This window comes from Panicum virgatum, chromosome 1K, assembly GCF_016808335.1.
Source record: "Panicum virgatum strain AP13 chromosome 1K, P.virgatum_v5, whole genome shotgun sequence".
Lineage (NCBI taxonomy): Eukaryota > Viridiplantae > Streptophyta > Magnoliopsida > Poales > Poaceae > Panicum > Panicum virgatum.
In genome coordinates, this window is record NC_053136.1 from 7,660,876 (window position 1) to 7,680,343 (window position 19,468).

General features: G+C 52.1%; 2 protein-coding genes across 4 annotated transcripts; one reads left to right on the forward strand and one right to left on the reverse strand.

Moving 5' to 3' along the window:
* Positions 1–1,635: 1,635 nt before the first annotated feature.
* Positions 1,636–7,661, reverse strand: LOC120648557 (peroxiredoxin-2E-2, chloroplastic-like). Of its 3 annotated transcripts, none has more exons than XM_039925313.1 (3): positions 6,866–7,661; positions 3,451–4,027; positions 1,636–1,969 (listed from the first exon to the last, which is right to left on the reverse strand). In XM_039925313.1, exons 1-2 carry the CDS (start codon positions 7,546–7,548, stop codon positions 4,009–4,011), a joined length of 702 nt encoding a protein of 233 aa, XP_039781247.1. In that variant the 5' UTR covers positions 7,549–7,661; the 3' UTR covers positions 1,636–1,969; positions 3,451–4,008. The 3 variants fall into 3 exon arrangements, 2 of the variants coding, with proteins under 2 accessions (XP_039781247.1, XP_039781242.1); XM_039925308.1 differs by having other exon boundaries at positions 2,051–4,027; XR_005664998.1 differs by lacking the exons at positions 1,636–1,969; positions 6,866–7,661 and adding an exon at positions 4,790–5,123 and having other exon boundaries at positions 3,358–4,027.
* A 3,320-nt stretch (positions 7,662–10,981) lies between these two features.
* Positions 10,982–13,789, forward strand: LOC120648581 (protein LYK5-like). Its single transcript, XM_039925321.1, has one exon. It carries the CDS (start codon positions 11,192–11,194, stop codon positions 13,241–13,243), a length of 2,052 nt encoding a protein of 683 aa, XP_039781255.1. The 5' UTR covers positions 10,982–11,191; the 3' UTR covers positions 13,244–13,789.
* The last annotated feature ends 5,679 nt before the right edge of the window (positions 13,790–19,468 follow it).

Genomic DNA, 19,468 nt, shown 5'->3' on the forward strand with positions numbered 1-19,468 from the left:
CTGTGAAAAAAACAGGGCCTCAGTTCAGCTACGCTTCGCTTTCGCGGGGAGCATCGATCGACGACGCGTCCCGTCCTCGCGCTGTCGCCGCAGCGGGTTGAGCTGGAAGCTCAGCTCGATCGGTTCCGGGTCGGTCTTGATGATGCCCGGGAGGTTGCAGGTCATTGGCTGCTGAATTCTTGGGGGCAGTTGAATGCCGTGATGGGTTCCTAGCGAGCTGATCTGATCTCCAAAGGGATGGCTGCGAGAGCCGGCCGCCCCGCTCCATCACAGCTCTGGAGGAGTGGTGGACTGGATCGGAGGACCATTTCATCTCATCTCATCTCTCTCAGCTCAGCCCCCTTTGCGCCGGAAAGGCAAAAGAGAAGGATCCATAGAACATAGAAGATGAGTAGATGACGGCTCTGGCATGCAGTTGCAACAACAGCTAACTCCACGATGCTCGTTTCCACGACACTTACCACCGACACTCTAATCTTAGGCTCTGTTTGGTAAATCAGGTAACTTAAAACCACCAGTGACTTATAAGTCTGGAATGTTTGGTTGTTAAGTAACTTAAAAGGTGTGAGCCCCACGCGGAAAAGGAGGACTTATAAGTTTTAAATTGGAGTGGAACTGCTTAAAATTTATAAGTTGAGATGACTTATGGATTGTTTGGCAAATTAAGTCACGTTTTTTATTTTTTAGATTATAAGTAGATGACTTATTTAGAACTAATTATGGCCTAACCCACTCTTTTTTTGTCCCCACGGAAAAGCAGTTCTTGAGCGCCCACATGCATGGCAGTTTGCTAGTACTCCCTAGACGACGCGGTACAGTTTACCGCCGTTTTCTTTTTTTGAATAAAGAGTATACTACTCATGAATAAAACACCACCGTATTTTTTTCAAAATAAATAAATAAATAAAATACCACCGTTGTTTATGCCTCCGGAGACTCGGACGCGCATCAAAATTCTCACGGGTACGGTCGCACCACGAGCAGCTAGCGGGCGTGATCTGCGGCGAGTCGGCGGCCATTCAATCGGGGAGGGCATGTGCCGGCCCGACGCCGACGGAACGCCGCTGAAGGGGACCCCTGGCTGGACCGGAGCAGCAGCCATTGATGCCCAGCCGAAATGTGGTGAACAGTCTTGGGTTTGATGGGCTCAGCCGGTGGTGGTGGATAGTGTCGCGCTGATGGGCTGTGCTGAGCTCTAGCCTCACGCGCACGGCCCACCGCAAACAAGCATGGGCTGCCGCGTAAATGTGTCCATATGATCTCAACTCACGTTTCATCGAACACTAGAAAGGAAGGCTGCGCAGCAACACCTGATTTTTAACTTTTATTTGTAACTAGGTTCGTGCCCGTTGCAACGGGCAACAAAAGATATCCAATGCAATACATATATTGAGTATGAAAATATATTAACATCCTATTTTGAGCATTGCAATGGGCATCAAATAAATCAACGTGTAGATATTAGGAAATAACAACTTTTATATTGAGTATGAAAATATATTAACAACATCCTATTTTGAGCATTGCAATGGGCATTAAACCAACGTGTAGATATTAGAAAATAACAATTTTTTGAAAACCTTACAATGAAGTAGCATGCTTATAGCTTCAGCACGACATGCACACACCTGAACAGCTCTAGAACTTCGCATCAAACTTTCTAAGCGCACGGCAGCACAGTTACATGATTTAAGCAAATATGAGTAAGTTTGTGAAACCAGGTTGCAGGTTAGTCCGACCAAGCCTAGCTCTGCACATAACTGTAGATCTTGGTTACTGCAAAGCTTGCCTATTACTACTGTCGCAGCACCGACAATTCCACATCTTGTGTACTACGCTGTCTTAAGACAATGCAAACCAGCAGTCTAATTTTCACCCTGATGCAGTGGAGCGATAGTGCACGCAATTTCCAACTGGTCAGTTGGTTGTGCTTCTTCATCCAACTTATTGCCACCGTGTTACTTGGTTCCTGAAACAACATAAACAAAACATTTGTAAACAGCTCGCCGTTTATTTACAGCACATGATAGAGTTTTCCCATTGATGATACCAAACCAAGGGATGTCCCTTTTATCTTGTGCTAGTTAATATTCATGGCTGAATGCTGATACTCCCATTTCATCAGTTTGGGCTCCATATTGAATTCTGATTGCAACTATCTTGCGCAAAGTCCGAAGTCCACCATGCGAAAGAGATGACAATTTTAGCTGTCAATGTACAACAGTAATAAAGCCAAAATGACAATTATGGTACGCATCTAATTTTAGTAGCTCCCACTAAGGTAGATCCAAAATGAACTTAGTCAGACGGTTTGTTAATGCAACTATTTAGATATTTAAACTCTGCCCTAGCACTTATCTTCACATCACTGACTGAACATTGAAATGGGCAAATAAAAGAAGTACATTGTCCTATAATTAGGAAGGTCACCATATTAGAACACTAAGGTGAAAAACAACAAATAAGAAGGCAATAAGCCCCCACATAGATTTCATGTGTCATCCCTTAACTGCCTGGACACTCATTAAACGGCAGTCAATGTAAAAACATTGGTTCACCATTCACAACAGATCAAAATATTGAATTGTCTGGATGAATTATGTCCCCTCTTATGTGGTTAGCGCTGGTGGCGGCAAGGACAATGCAAGGAAGCATAATTCAGATCACGCCAACTTCAGAAAGACAGAAAGTAACAAAAAAAAATGCATGTCTTGTCAATAGATATCCGAGTGAGAGAGGAAATCTAGCCATAATAAAAGCTAAATAATATTCAAAGGACAATTTCAACTTCATAAAAGAGGATTGCAAATTCTTATTTATGGAAACCTAGGAGATTCAAAGAGGTTGGCACCTGCTGCAATTTCCGTTAGACTCGTTTCATTCATGCAATGTAGTAAGGAATGGCAACACGGGAGGATAGATTCTTGATCAATCTATTTGCCCTGCAGTTAATCACACACTCAAAACAAAGGACAAATGGTTACTGCCAATCTAATTGGGTGTGCAAGGGGTAACAATATGTTACCTTGCTTAAGAATATCTCATAGAGTCCTGGCCATATATATATGGCCGCTAATAAATCTGCTGACAACCCAAATCTTAGGCTAACAATGTTTCCTTCCCAGAGTTAACAAACTGAAAATTTATACTAATCAGCCGCGTGAGCGCTTATGGCGAATCTGGTATACCGTCCCATCCATAACATGGAGCTCCGGAACATGTCGATTTTGAGGCCGAAAATTTTCAGTCATCTAAATCTTTGCTCTGTTTCTCTGAATCCTTTTCGTAAGATCAAATAAAAGGCATCGAAGATTGCAGATTTAGAGAAGTCAAATCAAATGTGTCAACAAGATAAGATCAACAAAGAAAAGGTAACACTTTTTCATGTGTCCGCGAATCAAGACAGGTGGATTTAATTCATAGATCAGTAATGTGTAAGAAGAGCTAGACCTTGATCAGCTTCTTGTGGCGGAGACGCAACGAGCATCACTGAGCAGTGTCCGCCATGCCAGCCTGATGCATGGATGGCGCTGTGCTCCATGGAATTGGATCAAGATGCAAGTGGGCCGGATGTGGGCTGCCCGCCCCACATCCGCACGTGCCGCAAGCTGTCACGCGGGCAATTGCGGCAGCCCACATCACGCCGCAAGTGTTTGCAGGCTTTGCGGCGGCCTGCATAGCGCCGCCAGTTGCCGCCGCGACCACCCACGCTAGCAAGCTAGCAGTGAAGACCGCTCAGGCGCTCATGCTAGCAAGCCTAAGCTCCAAGTATAACAAGCTTATGATCCAGATTTTGCAACACCATACATGTATAAAAAGCCTATAACAACTATATGCTCCAGATTTTTCAACACTACATCAAAATCCAAATATGCTCCAGGATCGGATGATGACATCGGTGAGTTTCTGAAAAGATTAAAATGGATTATACATTACAGAACCACACTAATCTATTAGCACTACACTTGGATCCATCACTTGCCCTCTTCACGCTAGAGACCTTACACTTCAGTGCATCTCCCTCAGCCTGCATATATAGACAAAATTAGAAAGCACTTGATAAGAATTGAATCTGTCAGTACACAAGTTCAGAGTTAGCAACTGTTAGCAAACACAGCTTCACTACAAGCAGGTTTGCTGGTACTAGAGCCTGTACATAAGACTTTAAGCACCGAAGCAAACCAAAATTGTTAGTTTGTAGGGGTATATCCAAGCGAGGGGATGAACGTGTTGTCACAGAATAGTGCACTCTAATACCAGTTGCCATGGTTGATGTTAGCGATAGCAGATTCTTTCCCTTCCAAAAAGGATAGCAGGTTCTTTGAGGCAAAAGAATTCACAATCACAAAACATATACCATCCAAGGATGTTGGAACAACATACTTGTCAAATTAGAATGTTCAGAAGATGGTTGTTATGTAAAAACAGAGGATGCAACTGAGTCAAATTAGTCTCCATAGCATCACATAGTAGCAGTATGCATCGAAACTACTGCATACCCACATGCTACAGCACAAACATACTAACTCATGTGCTTATAGAAGCCTAAAAGCCCCCTTGCGGAGTCGCCGCCTGAGCGGAGGCGCAAACCCGGCACACGACGCCGTAGAATCGACAGATATACTATCCTTTTCTAAGATCCAAGGGAAGTATTAAGACCACAGATGACAGATTCATGTGCCTATCCTTCAGTATTAAAAAGTAAAAGGGATGGAAGGAAAGAAAGAAAGAAAGAAAGAAAGAAAGAAAGAAAGAAAGAAAGAATCGAAAGGGCAAGACGGGAGAGAACCTGCTGCTTGGATGTTTCCGGGAGGAGGATGCCGCCGCCGGTCTTCATGCCAACCAAGGGCACCGGCACAGGTGCTGCTGCGGGCGACGAAGCAGGTGGCGGCGGCAGTGGAGACAGCATCACCGAGGGACCAGAGGTTGCGACCATGAGCCCAGATCTCAATGGCGCTGGCGCGGATCCGGGCGCTGGCGCCGGCATCAATGGAGGCGACGCACGCGGAGCAGGCGTAGGAACGGGAGGCAGCGGAGGTCGAGCCGAGGGACTCGCCATGGCGGCGCTAGAGTTCGCCAGGGAAGCGGGGAGCGGGTTATGCGGCGCCGCTGGGCCGTGCGGGTTACCGCGAAACGCTTCGGCGTTGTGGGCTGGGATGCGGGATTTTGTGGGCTGGCGGCGCAGCGTAGCCCAGCGGGCTTATCGCGAAACCCGCGCCACTTGCAACCCGAGAATTGGATCGTGGCCACGTGCACAGAAGCTAATTAGTTAACGAGATCTCTATGTTAGCAAAGTGAAAGAGGCTTACGTGATTACTTGCAGCTGTGGCCGGCGGCGCTCGATCCCAGCGGGGGCCTGCGTGCAGAGGGAGGGAGGCATCTTCCGCGACGGCAGCCGCCGCCGACGAGGTCCTCCCCGGAGGCAAGGAGGCATGGGCAGATGCAGTTGAGCACTTGAGCGAAGGAGAGGCACTCAGAGCACATGCTTCCTCTGAGGCTCCGAGGCGATTCGATTGGCCTAGTGATGGCTCACGCTTCTCGACGGCTCCAGAGTAGCGGTACGCGCATTCGTGGAGGCGGCGACGGCACTACGACAGGGAGCAGGGCCTCTACATCGGGAGCATCACGGGAGCCCGCGGCCCTTGTGGGGAGCGGAGGGTCGGCAGCGGAGGCGGATGATGGGGAGCAGGGGTGCGGTCGCGCAGGCAGAAGATGGAGGCGGACGGAAAGTGGTGAAGCGGCAAACCTCGGCCCGCGAGGTCCCCGAGCCTGCGGGCCGTCTCTCTCCTCCTCCATTCTCTGTCCATGGCCGTGGCGGCCGGATCCGTGCCGGCGCGCGCTGCAGTGGAGGCCATGGCGTGGCGGCGGGCGGCTCACGGGGCGCGCAGGGCCGCGGCGAGCGGTGGGCCTCGCAGTTGAGCTCCCTCGTGCCGTGCTCCGGGCGGGCGAGCTCCGCGATGCCGTGGGATCCGCGTCGTGTGGGCGAGCTCCGTGCTGCCGTGAGCTCCCTCCTGGTGGGCTCCGGGCGGGCGAGCTCCGCACCGCCGTGGCCGGGCGAGCGGCGCCGCCGTGGGCGAGCAGGCCGAGCGGCCGTGGCCCTCCCCTGCTGCGGCCGTGAGCGAGCTCGGCACCTCCTCTCGAGCGCCGGCGCGGCCCTCCCCTGCGGCGGCCGGGAGCGCAGCGGCGGGGCGGAGCGGCAGTGGAGGAGGTGGAGGAGCAGGGGCGGAGCGGCAGCGGTCGAGCTCCCGCACGGCGGCCGGAGCGCGCGGCGGCGGCCCTACGGGAGGCGGCGGGCCTCTTCCCTTGTCCTCGTCCCCCTCCCTCGCCTGGAGCCCGCCGCTCGCCTCCCTCCTCCCTCCTCCGTCCACGGCCGAATCCGATGTGGGCCATGCGCGCGCTGGTGGAGGCCCGCGCGCTGCGGTGGAGGACATGGCGTGGCGGCGGGAGGCGCGGCCCGCGGCGGCGGTCGGCGCATGCGGGAGCCGGCCGCGGGGAGGACGTGCTCGGCTGGCCGCGGGGCGTTGGTCGCTGGATCGACAGCCATGATTTTTTTTGCTGACGTGGCATGATGTTGTGCCAGGAAATAACACCAGAATCGTGTTTTAGAGATGGGACGGGGAATGGCCCGATGGGATTAGCTGTAATCATGAGTCGAGGAGTTCATTTTGTTTCGCGTAATCACAACTCTTTGTTTTAACTGTAAATTCTGCTTTCTCTCTTAGATGCATCGACAGTGCTCTTGCCTAGTTGTTTATATATAAAAAAAAAAGAAAAAAGAAAAACTCTCCCCAGCGACGACGACGAGGACGACATGATGCTCTCGAGTAGCCGACGACAAGAAGACGCCGACGGGCCTGCTGCTCACCCGAGCGCCTGGAGCATGTCCTCGGCGCTGCTGCTGGTGAACGCTCCGCCGTCCTCGAGGTTGAGCACCTTCACCACGCCGTCCTCCGCCAGCAGCGCGTACCTCCGCGACCGCACCCCCAGCCCGACCGGCTTGTCGGAGAGGTCCATCTCCACGCCCAGCGCGCGCGTCAGCTCCAGGTTGCCGTCCGACAGCATCAGCACGGCGTCGGGGCCCGCCACCCCCAGCGCCTCCCCCCACGCCTTCATCACGAACGCGTCGTTCACCGACACGCACGCCAGCGTGTCCACCCCCTTGGCCCGCAGCTCCGCCGCCTTCTCCACGAACCCCGGGAGGTGCTTCTGCGAGCACGTCGGCGTGAACGCGCCGGGCACCGCGAAGAGGACGGCCTTCTTCCCCGCCGTCAGCTCCCCCACCGTGACCGTCCTCAGCTCCCCGTCGGCCGGGTCGAAGTAGGACAGCGTCGCGTCAGGGAGCTTGTCGCCCACCGCGATGGTCGCCGCGACGCGGGACGCCCGCCGCCTCCTCGCCGCCCTCGAGGCGGCGGCGCGGAGGCGGAGCCCGGGCCCGGCGGGGGCGGCGGGGCGGTGGGAGGAGAATGAGAGGGACGGGGAGGAGAGGACGAACCGCTTGCAGGCCGCGGGGGAGACGGTGAGGAGGGATGCGGTGGCAGCGGCGGCCATTGGAGGCGAGGCGAGGTGTTCGACGGAATGCTATCTGTTTGGGTTGGTTGGGAAGCGTGCGGGGATGTGGTTTGCGGTTGCAGGGCGAGCGCCGAGCGGCGGGATTTTTGTCTGATCGGCTCTCTCGGTTGGTTGGTTTGATGCGGCGGTGGGGTGGGAGGCGAGTCGCTGGGCTGGATCACACAGCTGCAGCCCAACAGTCGTATGGGAGAGGTTGGGCCCCGAGTGATGCTCTGGGCCTTGGGAGCCCGTTTAAGCTCAGCCCGGATTTTATTTTTTTCCTCTCTCAAGCCTGTTCGGCTGCGCTTGCTGGGCCTGGGCTGGCTGGTTCCGTCCTCGCACTCGAGTCGTGGTTGACGAGTGAGTAACACCGCCCGTCTCGACGTAAGTGGCACCGAGGCAGCTGCGGCTCTGCCTGCGGCGACACATAGCACCAGACAACCAGCGCTGGATGGAATCAGCGACGGAACCAGCCAGCCCAGCCCCTGCAAGCGCAACCGAACGGGCTTGCTCGTTTCGTGGAAGTACAAACTACAAGTCTCATAGCCCGTTTAGTTCCAAAAATAAAAAATTTTGGATGTCAAATCGAAACTTTGACTAGATATCGGAAGAGTTTTTCGGACACTAATTAAAAAACTAATTTCAGAACTCACTTGGAAAACCGCGAGACGAATCTTTTGAGATCTTTGACCGCATCATTAGCATATGCGGGTTACTGTAGCACTTATGGTTAATCATGCACTAATTATGTTCGAAAGATTCGTCTCGTCGTGTACATCCTAACTGTGTAATTAATTTTATTATTTAATTACATTTAATGTTTCATACATGTGTTCAAAGGGGAGGTGAAAATTTTTGGCAACTAAACGGCCTATCAAAACCCTAATTCTTCTTCTTCTGCACGCTGTAAAGTTGGCGAGCACTATAGTAGTCGTAGGAGGAAGCGACACCGGTGAACTGGTCAATTGCTTACCGTAGGACGTAGGTTGAGGAAATTGACCGCGCCAACCCGCCAGCCGGATTTACGCGAGCCGTACAGCGACGGACCCCCCCCCCCCCCCCCCCCCCCCCGCTCCGGTCGCTAGCAGCGAACGAACAAACGGGTCTCGCCGCGTCGTCCGTGTGTCACGGGGCCAAAAAGCGAATCCGTTGCGCCTGGGCCATGGCCTTCGTCGTCGCCTTTGACCGGGCGCACACGTATCGTGCACGTCGCGATCTGCGGCCGCTAGCTTCTGGACATCGTCTAGCACCAGGACCGGTTTACCGTTAGCATTTTTTTAGTTGTTTTACCTCCTGATAACCTGCATCGGAGAGAGGCATCAATCACCACACTACGAGGGGGTAAAGCAACTGAGATGTCCGGTGGGTGGGCATTCGGGTTACCCGAAAATTTCGGGTTGAGTAATTCGAATTTTTAAAATTTTGAATTTTCAAAATTGCTACCCGAAAATTGTCAAAAAACCCCCGAAAATTTGGGTTCGGATTCGGATATCCTCGAAATACCCGACAAGCTCCCCAATGTTGGCGGCGACCGACGGAAGCGTAGTCAAGAACTAGCGCCCCCGGCCCCCGATCCCCACCGATGGAAAGCCTCCGGTGCTCCTCCAGCACACGTCATCGATCTGCTCCTGCAGTCCTGCGACCATGAGCCTTACAATGCCATGGATTCAAATCGACCCAGCTCAGATCGGGCACGGGGCCGTGCGTGAGGAATCGTTACCCGGTAGAGGCACAACGGCGGCCGACGGGAGGCCAATGGCTGGCCGGCAGTAGACCTGGGCAAACGTCGGGTCGGGTCGGGTTCGGGTCGGGTCAAGGTCGGGTCACGGGTCGCATAGGACGGCCCGCGCCCGACCCCTACCTATCACCGGGTCGGGTCGGGTTGGCCCGTGCACCCTGCGCGGGCGTGTCGGGTCGGGTTTTTTTCGGGTTGGGTCGGGTTTTTTGGCATTTGGGTCGGGTTTTTTCGGGTTGGGTCGGGTTTTGGGTCAAAAATCACGGCCCGTGCCCGGCCCGTTGATTATTGCGGGTCAAAAAATACAGCCCGCGCCCACCCGCCACGTAGCTCGGGTCGGGTCGGGTCGGGTTTTTTTTGGGCGGGTTGGGTCGGGTTGTTCGGGTCGGGTGACCCATGCCCAGGTCTAGCCGGCAGGGCCGCGGGGGGTGTGCAGATGTGCCGTCGCGGGGCACAGATTCATCGCTGCAGGGAGATATCGATAGATCAAGAGAGAGATCGAGAGATGATAGATGAGAGAGACGGAAGATTTTTTTGTTCTGTGTCTTGACGGTGAGGAAAGAAGACTCTGGATAAGATTTTGGTCTTCGTGTGCCGTGCGAAGCTACAAGAATTTGGGCTGACTGGGCTGAAATTGCAAGCACAAGGTAGAATTTCAGGTAAGATTTCTTTAATATCGGGTTTTTCGGGTAATTCGGGTACCGTGGTCTGATACCCGAATTATCTGTAATAATTTCGGGTACCGTGGATTGGAACCCGAATTAGAGTTCGGGTTTTTCGAGCTCGGGCTCGGGTTTTTCGGGTTCGGGTTTCGGGTATTCTGCCCACCCATACCGGAGAAAATGGCCGAGATACATGTAGAACCATGGTCACTAGCTACTATCCCTCTCTCCCTAAATATTTATCTAGTCTGAAATGTAAGTGTTGGAGGGTTTAAAATTTATATCCTAGTATAAAGTATCTTAGGATTTTTTTTGAATAAAAAGACATGCTAATCTGTTTGATTTTGGTGTTAGTTTTGTAAAGAAATTCGGTGGGCGAAGGGGTAAAAAAAACATGCTAATCTTCTTGGTATTAGTGTGGATCGCTGAAATTTAAATAATTAATTGAACAATACAATAATGAGGGATTCATGCATCTTTACTCTATCTCCATAATCTGCCTATAAAAATCTAGAATGCTCTACATTCCAAGACGGAGTTGTATTAAAATTTGTTAATATTTATGATACACAATTAATATCAATAAAAAGATCTTTTATTCTAGTTATTTTAATAAATTTATTTGAATATACAAATATACATTTTCTATAAATCAAGTTAAATTTACTATACACACTCCAACGGCGGCATTTATTTAGGAACCGAGGGAGCATCTGATCTGTACTCCACCCCTCCCGAGTCCCGAGTACTAGTAGTCTAGTACTGCTTGCCAAACTGGACGTGACTAGCTCAGCCCGCTACTGTCAACGGATGCTGGCGAACGGTGATGTCTGCATTTCCTCCGCTTCGCGAGCGACGGATTGTTTTGTTTTGTGCCTCATCAGTTGCAGTTTGCTCTAAAAAAAGTTGCAGTTGGGTACAATCATAGCTTCATAAATGATTCATAGTGAAGCACGGAAGAGTTGACTCGGTGTGCCGTGTTGACCTGCCAACGCAACGGGCCTCCATAGGTGTCCAGTTCCCCACCCGCTCGCCAGTCGCCACCGCCAGCGGCCAGCCATTGCGGGGCTTGCGGGAAAACAGAGACCGCCGGAACCCAAGCCGCCCCCATTCCTGCGCAGCCTTGACCGACCGCTTGTCTGTTGACCGACCGCCCCGGTCACCGCCGGCCGCCGCGCTCCTCACATACCCACCCAGCCCCGCCCCCTCCGTCCCACTCCCAGCGCCTCCCATTCCCAACCGAACAATGCCGCGTCCACCGGGGCTCCCCGCGGCGGCGCTCCCGCTCCTCCTCCTCCTCCTCCTCGCCGCGGCTCCGGCGCGGGGGCAGCAGGAGTACGAGGCCAACAAGCAGAACGCCTGCTACGCCACCAACGCCAGCTCCGTCCTCGGCTACGTCTGCAACGCCACCACGGCTTCCGCGCGGGCCTGCGACTCGTACCTCGTCTTCCGCGCCTCGCCGCCGCTCTACTCATCCCCGGTCTCCATCTCCTACCTCCTCAACGCCTCCGTCCCCGCCACGGCCGCCGCGACCGGCGGCGTCCCGGCGGTGTCCCCGCTCCCGGCCTCCAGCCTCGTGCTCGCCCCCGTCCCCTGCGCCTGCACGCCCGGCGGCTACTTCCAGCACAACGCCTCCTACACCATCCAGTTCGCCGGCGAGACCTACTTCATCCTCGCCAACCTCACCTACCAGGGCCTCACCACCTGCCAGGCGCTCATCGCGCAGAACCCGCTCCACGACAGCCGGGGCCTCGTCGAGGGGAACAACCTCACCGTCCCGCTCCGCTGCGCCTGCCCGTCCCCGGCGCAGGCCGCCAGGGGCGTCCGCCACCTGCTCTCCTACCTCGTCACCTGGGGCGACGACGTCACCTCCATCGCCGCCAGGTTCCGCGTCACCGCGCGGGAGGTGCTCGAGGCCAACAGCCTCGATGCCGACCAGATCATATTCCCCTTCACCACGCTGCTCATCCCGCTCAGGGCCCCGCCCACGCCGGACATGCTCGCGTCCCCGGCGCCGCCGCCGCCGCCGCCGGCCCCGACCCCGCCCTCGCCGTCGGGCGGATCGGGGAGCGGGAAGTGGGTCGGCGTCGGGGTCGGCCTGGGTTGCGGCGCTCTCGCGCTGGCTGGAATTCTCGGCCTGCTCCTCTTACGGGCCCGGCGGCGGCGGCAGCAGCGGTTTGGGGATGGGGAAACCGGCCGTCAGGGGAAGGTGGTCATCGACGTGTCCTCGTCGGCGGAGTACGGCGCCCTTGCCTCGGGGAAGCAGACCACTAACACGGCGACGTCCTCGTCGTCGTCGGCGACGAGGTCGCTGGTGGCGAGCGACGTTCGCGGGGCCGTGGAGGCGCTGACGGTGTACAAGTACTCGGAGCTGGAGAAGGCCACCGCGGGGTTCGCCGAGGAGCGGCAGGTCCCGGGCACGTCCGTGTACCGGGCCGTCATCAACGGCGACGCGGCGGCGGTGAAGCGCGTGGCCGGCGACGTCAGCGGCGAGGTCGGCATCCTGATGCGCGTCAACCACTCCTGCCTCGTCCGCCTCTCGGGCCTCTGCGTCCACCGCGGCGACACCTACCTCGTGTTCGAGTTCGCGGAGAACGGCGCGCTCAGCGACTGGCTCCACGGTGGCGGCGGCGGCGGCGGCGGCGGCGGCCACACCCTCCGGTGGAGGCAGCGCGTGCAGGTGGCGTTCGACGTCGCCGACGGGCTCAACTACCTCCACAACTACACGAACCCGCCGTGCGTGCACAAGAACCTCAAGAGCAGCAACGTCCTCCTCGACGCCGACCTCCGCGCCAAGGTCTCGAGCTTCGGGCTGGCGCGCGCGGTCACCGCGGCCGACGGCGGCGCGCAGCTCACGCGCCACGTCGTGGGCACGCAGGGCTACCTCGCGCCCGAGTACCTCGAGCACGGCCTCATCACGCACAAGCTCGACGTGTTCGCCTTCGGGGTCATCCTCCTCGAGCTGCTCTCCGGGAAGGAGGCCGCGTTCGCGGACGCCGAGACGGGCGGGGAGGCGCTGCTCTGGGAGGCCGCGGAGGCGGCGCTGGCGGCGGGCGGCGGCGAGGGCGTGGACCGGGCCAAGGTGCGCGCGTTCGCGGACCCGCGGCTGCACGGGGACTACCCGGTGGACCTCGCGCTCGCCGTGGCGGCGCTGGCGCTGCGGTGCGTGGCGAGGGAGCCCCGCGTGCGGCCGGCCATGGACGAGGTGTTCGTCTCGCTCTCGGCCGTGTACAACTCGACGCTGGACTGGGATCCATCCGACTACGGCACCTCCGGATCGTCGATGGTCGGGAGGTAGAAGAGATTAGCCTATATAGAGCTTAAAGAGCTTAAAAGATTGCATAGAATTGGGGACGATTTGGGATCGAGCTGTGTTATTATGGTAGAAAGAATGAGGAAATGTATCATCGATTCATCAATTTGTGTTACAATTGCTCTAGGGGAAATGTAAAAAATCATCTACCGAATATATCCGGAGGCCCCGAATTGATTACTAGTACAAACAAATCCTCTCAAATTGCCACTTCGGTTAGTTCTTTCTTTCGCCGGAACAACACATTACATTTTTTAAGCGAAAAACTACTTTAGCCTATCTAACCGGATCATCGTATTAGCTTTATGCGTAGCTTGCAAACAGGACAGAGTTAAACTTAGCTTCTTAGCGTATTTACGCCAACGTTTTCAGGTTTTAGACCCAGCTCAGGGCACAAAATGGCGCACACTTGTGCAAAGTCTGAATGCACACAGGACTACTGCCGAAACAACAAATGCAGAACAAGAGCTTTCTCATTTCTTGGATCATCAGCCCTCCCATCGACACACACCATCCTTTGTCAAAAAAAAAGTACCATCCTCCGGGAGCAGGCCTCTCGGAGTCTCGGTAAAACTTTTGAGAGCACTGATCACCTCCTCCTGATTGGTGATTACTGGAAATGGCATCGCAAACATGTCCGGGAGCTGCTTCCCCATGATTCAGAAACCATTAGGCTGCTGTGACTGTGACCTTTGCTTACTGAAAAGTTGATCGAGTGCTACATGGTTAGTTCTGCTTGGACGATGCAAGTCTTTTCAGAAGAGAGTACCAAGGATTTCCAAAAATGGAAGACAGAAACATCATGTTTGGACTGAATAAGGGGTGGTATTCCTCTTGTTTGTCAATTTTGCAGGTATGTGCAAACGGGTACCATTTTTCATTTCAGCAAAGAAATGGGGAGCAAACAGAAATAAGCCATTTTTTTGGGAAAGTAAAATTGGACATAAGACTGAACAAATTCTTGTTCAAAGAGAACGCCTTTGAATTCGCAAGCCACAACCATTGTGAGAACCAAGGAATGAAGGAATCCTTGCCTGTGCCGTGTTCAGTAATCAGGAGGTGACCAGTGCTCTCACACATTCAGCTGAGAGCTGACCTTTCAGTGACAGTGTGGATATTTACCTCTACGTTAGGCTTCACTGAACATTGTTTGGTTCACTAACACAGGAAAAAAGATATAAGATTTCAGGCCTTAAAGCTACACTTAGGATTCAGCAATGTATTTACATTCTTCAGTGGGAGCATGGCGGCACGGTGCAATCAGAAGAAGCAGGTTCTCTGCATCTTGGACCTGAAACATGGAGCTGCTTCCCCACCATTGAAGATTACTACTCCGTATTAGGTTGCTCTGACCTTTGCTTACTGATGAAAAGCTGCTCGAATGCTTCATGATTAGTTCTGCTTCGACGATGTCAGTTACTCAGTTTGTCAGCTAGTGTGGTTAATAGTAGCTGAGGCTTCTCAGAAATAAGTCTTCTCAGAACAGAGTGCCAAGGCTTCCCAGAAAATAGAAGACAGAAACATCATGTCTGAACTGCCACTAAGGGGTATTCCTCTTGTTTATCACTTTTGCAGGTATGTGTAAATTGGCGCGTAGAAGCGTCGGAGTTGCACACGAAGAAGGCCGGCGACGCGGCGGCGTCGGCGCTGCCGAGAACGTCGGACACAGAGGCGAGTGGCGGGTCCGAGATGGGGAGCTCCCTCAGCGAGCCGTCGGTGGCGATGACCATGGCCGGCGGAGCAGCTGGCTGCTGCGCGTCGCCGGAGACGCTAGGAGCATGGACGCAAGAGAGCGCCGATCCCATTGGAGCTGGAGTCTCGTGCGTGTGAGTGAGTGTGACAGTGTGTTCGGCAGCAGAATGTTCCATTCCATTCCATGGCGTGGCATGGCAATGGCTCCATCTGTGGAAAGAAGACCCAGCCGGAAAGCTAGCTGCTGGTGGACCACACCACTAGTTGGAACTCAGCGATCAATGCTACTAGAAGGAGAGAAAGTGCACGAGCTAGCACAGCCTGGTGCAGGTGCAAGCAGCCCTGCAAGCAAGCAAATGAAGGACCAATGCCTCGGCGCTTTCTTGACCAGAGGAGAGAATTTCCAACGCCAAGTTGGTCGGACTGTTCGCCGCCTCGTTCAACCGTTCCTTGAGACGACGACATCCGCGACCGCCGAGAACGACGATCCATGCAAATCAATTTCAAAGACAGGTACTCTTGAGTCTTTTCCATGGATCCAGAGATTGCTTAACGCGGCCGTCGAGTTGACGGAGACTAGCCGGGTGGGCTATCTGCGTGGTTCCGGGCCAGATAAACCGGTAAACCCTTCATCAGAAGCAACCAGCGGGAACAGAGGCATGCCTCTCTAGTTGATCTGAGCGACATGTCCTGGATCATGTAGACTCAAAGTCAACTGCATGTACGCATCGTCTGATGAACTATGGATGCACTGTGAAAGTGATTCGTTTCAATTTTTCTGAATACCTGCAAGTATGGTTTTTTCGCGACCGTACATGCAAGTATGGTTCGTTCATTTATGGGTTTTCAAGTTTCATCGAAAACGTGGTTTCTACTGAATATTTTTCCCATGCTAGCTGTTAACAGAAGAGGACATTGCAGTAAGGGCGCGTTCCCAAACTAAAATTTTTGGTTGTCAAATTAATAATTTGACCAGATGTCGGGAGGATTTTTCGGACACTAATTAAAAAACCAATTTCAGAACTCATCTGGAAACCGCGAGACGAATATTTTGAGGCCTCATGCTCGGAATGGCGACTCCATTGGACCTTCACAAACTTGGTGGTCTTGTTTCTAGTTTTGCGCTCCGCTTGATCAAGAATTCAAATAGGATGCTCTTTGTAAGAGAGATTTGGTTGGATATCGATATCTTCATAATTGGTGGCTTCTATAGGGACTCTTAGGCATTTCCTCAATTGTGAAATATGAAATACATTGTGGATTGTTGATAGAGATTGTGGCAACTCCAATTGGTAGGCGACAACCCCACGTCTTGCCAAAATCCGAAATGGACCAACATAGCGGGGAGCAAGCTTGCCCTTCTCTTGGAATCGTTGTGTCCCCTTGAAAGGTGTAACCTTGAGATAGGCATAATCACCAACTTTAAAATATAGCTCCCGTCTTCCTCAGCCTGCATATCGCTTTTGGCGAGATTGAGCTGCTTGTAATCGCTCTTGAATGGTTTTCACTTTTTCCTCGGCCTCCATAACAATGTCCGGGCCAAAGTATACTCGCTCTCCTGATTCCGACCAATTGAGAGGAGTTCTACAACTCCGCCCATACAAAGCTTCAAATGGAGACATCCCAATGCTTGCTTAGTAACTATTGTTGTATGAAAACTCAGAAAAGGGCAAACATTCATCTCAACCTTTTCCATAAATAATTGCACATGATCTGAGCATATCTTCAAGAATTTGATTGACTCGCTCGGTTTGTCCACCGGTTTGAGGATGATAAGCTGTGCTAAAAGTGAGATCGGTGCCCATAGCATCATGGAGACTTTTCCAAAATCGAGCGGTGAATTGAGGACCTCTATCAGAGACTATGGATTTAGGAACTCTATGAAGACACACAATCTTGGTGATATAAAGCTCTGCATATTTCTCAACTGAGTAGTTAGCCTTCACTGGAAGAAAGTGAGCGGATTTTATGAGTCGATCCACAATGACCCAAATAGCATGGTATCCATGGAGAGTACGAGGAAGCCCGGTAATAAAATCCATGGATATATTCTCCCACTTCCAAGAAGGAATAGGAAGAGGTTGGAGAGTTCCGGCCGGCTTAAGATGTTCGGTCTTCACTCTTTGGAAAACATCGCATTCGGCTACATAGCTTGCAATTTCTCTCTTCATGCGAGTCCACCAGAATTTTTTCTTCAAATCTTGGTACATCTTGTTACTACCGGGATGGATAGAAAATTGAGATTCATGAGCTTCATCCAGAATTTTCTTTCTAAGCTCAAAATTCTTGGGAACTACTAAATTTTTTCGAAACCAAAGGATTCCTTGATCATCGAGCTGGAAACACTTGAGCTTGTCCTCATTGATTCTAGCTCTAAGCTTCATCATGCCTTTGTTTTCAAGTTGAGCCTTCTTGATTTCATCAATGAGATTGGAAGTGATAACTAAAGAAGTGAGTGACCCATACTCTACCATAGAGAGATTTAGCCTCCGGAATTCTTCACAAAGAGTGTTGACTCCGGATCGAGTGCGCAAGGAATGGCATTGGACTTTTCGGCTTAAGGCATCGGCAACTACATTGTCCTTGCCGGGATGATAGTGAACTTCTAGTTTGTAGTCCTTGATCAATTCCAACCACCTTCTTTGCCTCATATTAAGCTCCGCTTGAGTGAAGATATACTTGAGGCTTTGATGATCGGTGTAGACATTGCAAGAATTTCCAAGAAGATAATGATGCCATAATTTGAGAGCATGAACAACGGCCGTAAGTTCAAGATCATGGGTAGGATAGTTTTCTTCATGACGCTTCAATTGGCGTGAAGCATAAGTGACGACTCGGCCTTCTTGCATAAGAACACAACCGAGTCCGATTCTAGATGCATCACAATATACATCAAATCCCTTGGTGATATCCGGTTGAGCGAGAACCGGAGTAGTGGTGAGCTTGGTCTTGAGGGTTTGAAATGCATTCTCACAAGCATCGGTCCACTTGAATTCCACACCCTTCTTTGTCAACTCGGTCATAGACTTGGAAATCTTGGAGAAGTTCTCAATGAACCTACGGTAATAACTCGCAAGTCCAAAAAAACTCCGGATCTCACTAACATTTTGGGGTTGCTTCCAATCAAGCACATCCTTCACCTTGCTTGGATCCACTGCCACACCATTCTCCGAAAGGATATGTCCAAGAAAAGCCACTTCCTTGAGCCAAAACTCGCACTTGCTAAACTTGGCATAGAGATGATGATCACTGAGCTTTTGAAGAACAATACGAATATGCTCGGCATGCTCTTCCTCGGTCTTGGAGAAGATAAGAATGTCATCGATGAAAATCACCACAAAGACATCAAGCTCTTCAAAGAAAATAGAATTCATGAGATACATGAAATATGCCGGGGCATTGGTTAACCCAAATGACATAACTGTGTACTCATAAAGCCCATATCGAGTAGAGAAAGCAGTCTTGGGAATATCCTCCACTTGAATTTTAATTTGATGATATCCCAAGCGAAGATCAATCTTGGAAAAGAATTTAGCACACACTAATTGGTCAAATAAAATGTCAATCCTAGGAAGAGGATATTTGTTCTTCACGGTCACTTCATTCAACGGTCGATAGTCAACACACATCCTTAGGCTACCATCTTTCTTTGAGACAAATAGAACCGGGTACCCCCAAGGTGAGGAGCTCGGACGAATAAATCCCTTGTCAAGAAGAATTTGCAATTATTTCTTCAATTCTGCTAGCTCATTGGGAGGCATACGATAGGGCCTTTTAGATACCGGGGCCATTCCAGTGAGTAGCTCAATGACAAACTCGACTTTCCAGTCGGGAGGCATCCCCGGTAATTCCTCGGGAAATACATCCGGAAATTCGCACACTACCGGAATTGCCTCTAACTCCGGCAAAATAGTGGCATTAAGAGCATGAAGTTGAGAATCAAGTTTCTCATGGAGATAAAGATTAACTCGCACTTCGGAAGGGTGCCTAAGTTCAATAGAGCGAGGATCGCACCGAATAACCCCATCATGTTAGTCATCCAATTCATCCCAATAATGACATCCAATTCTTCTAGATCAATGACCACAAAATTTACCATGAAACTCAGCCCCGAGACTTCAAGTTGAGCTAGATTGACCACTTCTTTAGATACTAATGTTGCTCCGGGAGCATCAATGATAAATGGAGTAGGCACTACCCGGATAGGAAAATTATGTTTTATGGCAAACTTTTTACTCATGAAGGAATGAGATGCACCGGAATCAAATAATGCTCGAGTGAGTTTAGAATTGATAGAGACCATACCAACAAGAACTTGCATATCCTCACTAGCTTCTTCCGCCGTGATATGATTCAACTTGCCACGTTTGGAATTTTGACCATTCCTCCCATCTTGGCGAGGAGGAGGAGTTGGTGGATTTGGAGTATTGCCAGCCCCACCCTTTCTTGGAGAGGGACACTCACGAGAGATGTGGCCTTGCCCGCCACAATTGAAGCATGGCCCATGAGAGGTATTTC

Coding starts and splice junctions, on each gene's coding strand:
- LOC120648581 (XM_039925321.1), top strand. CDS start 11,192: ATGCCGCGTCCACCGGGGCTCCCCGCGGCGGCGCTCCCGCTCCTCCTC.
- LOC120648557 (XM_039925313.1), bottom strand. CDS start 7,548: ATGGCCGCCGCTGCCACCGCATCCCTCCTCACCGTCTCCCCCGCGGCC.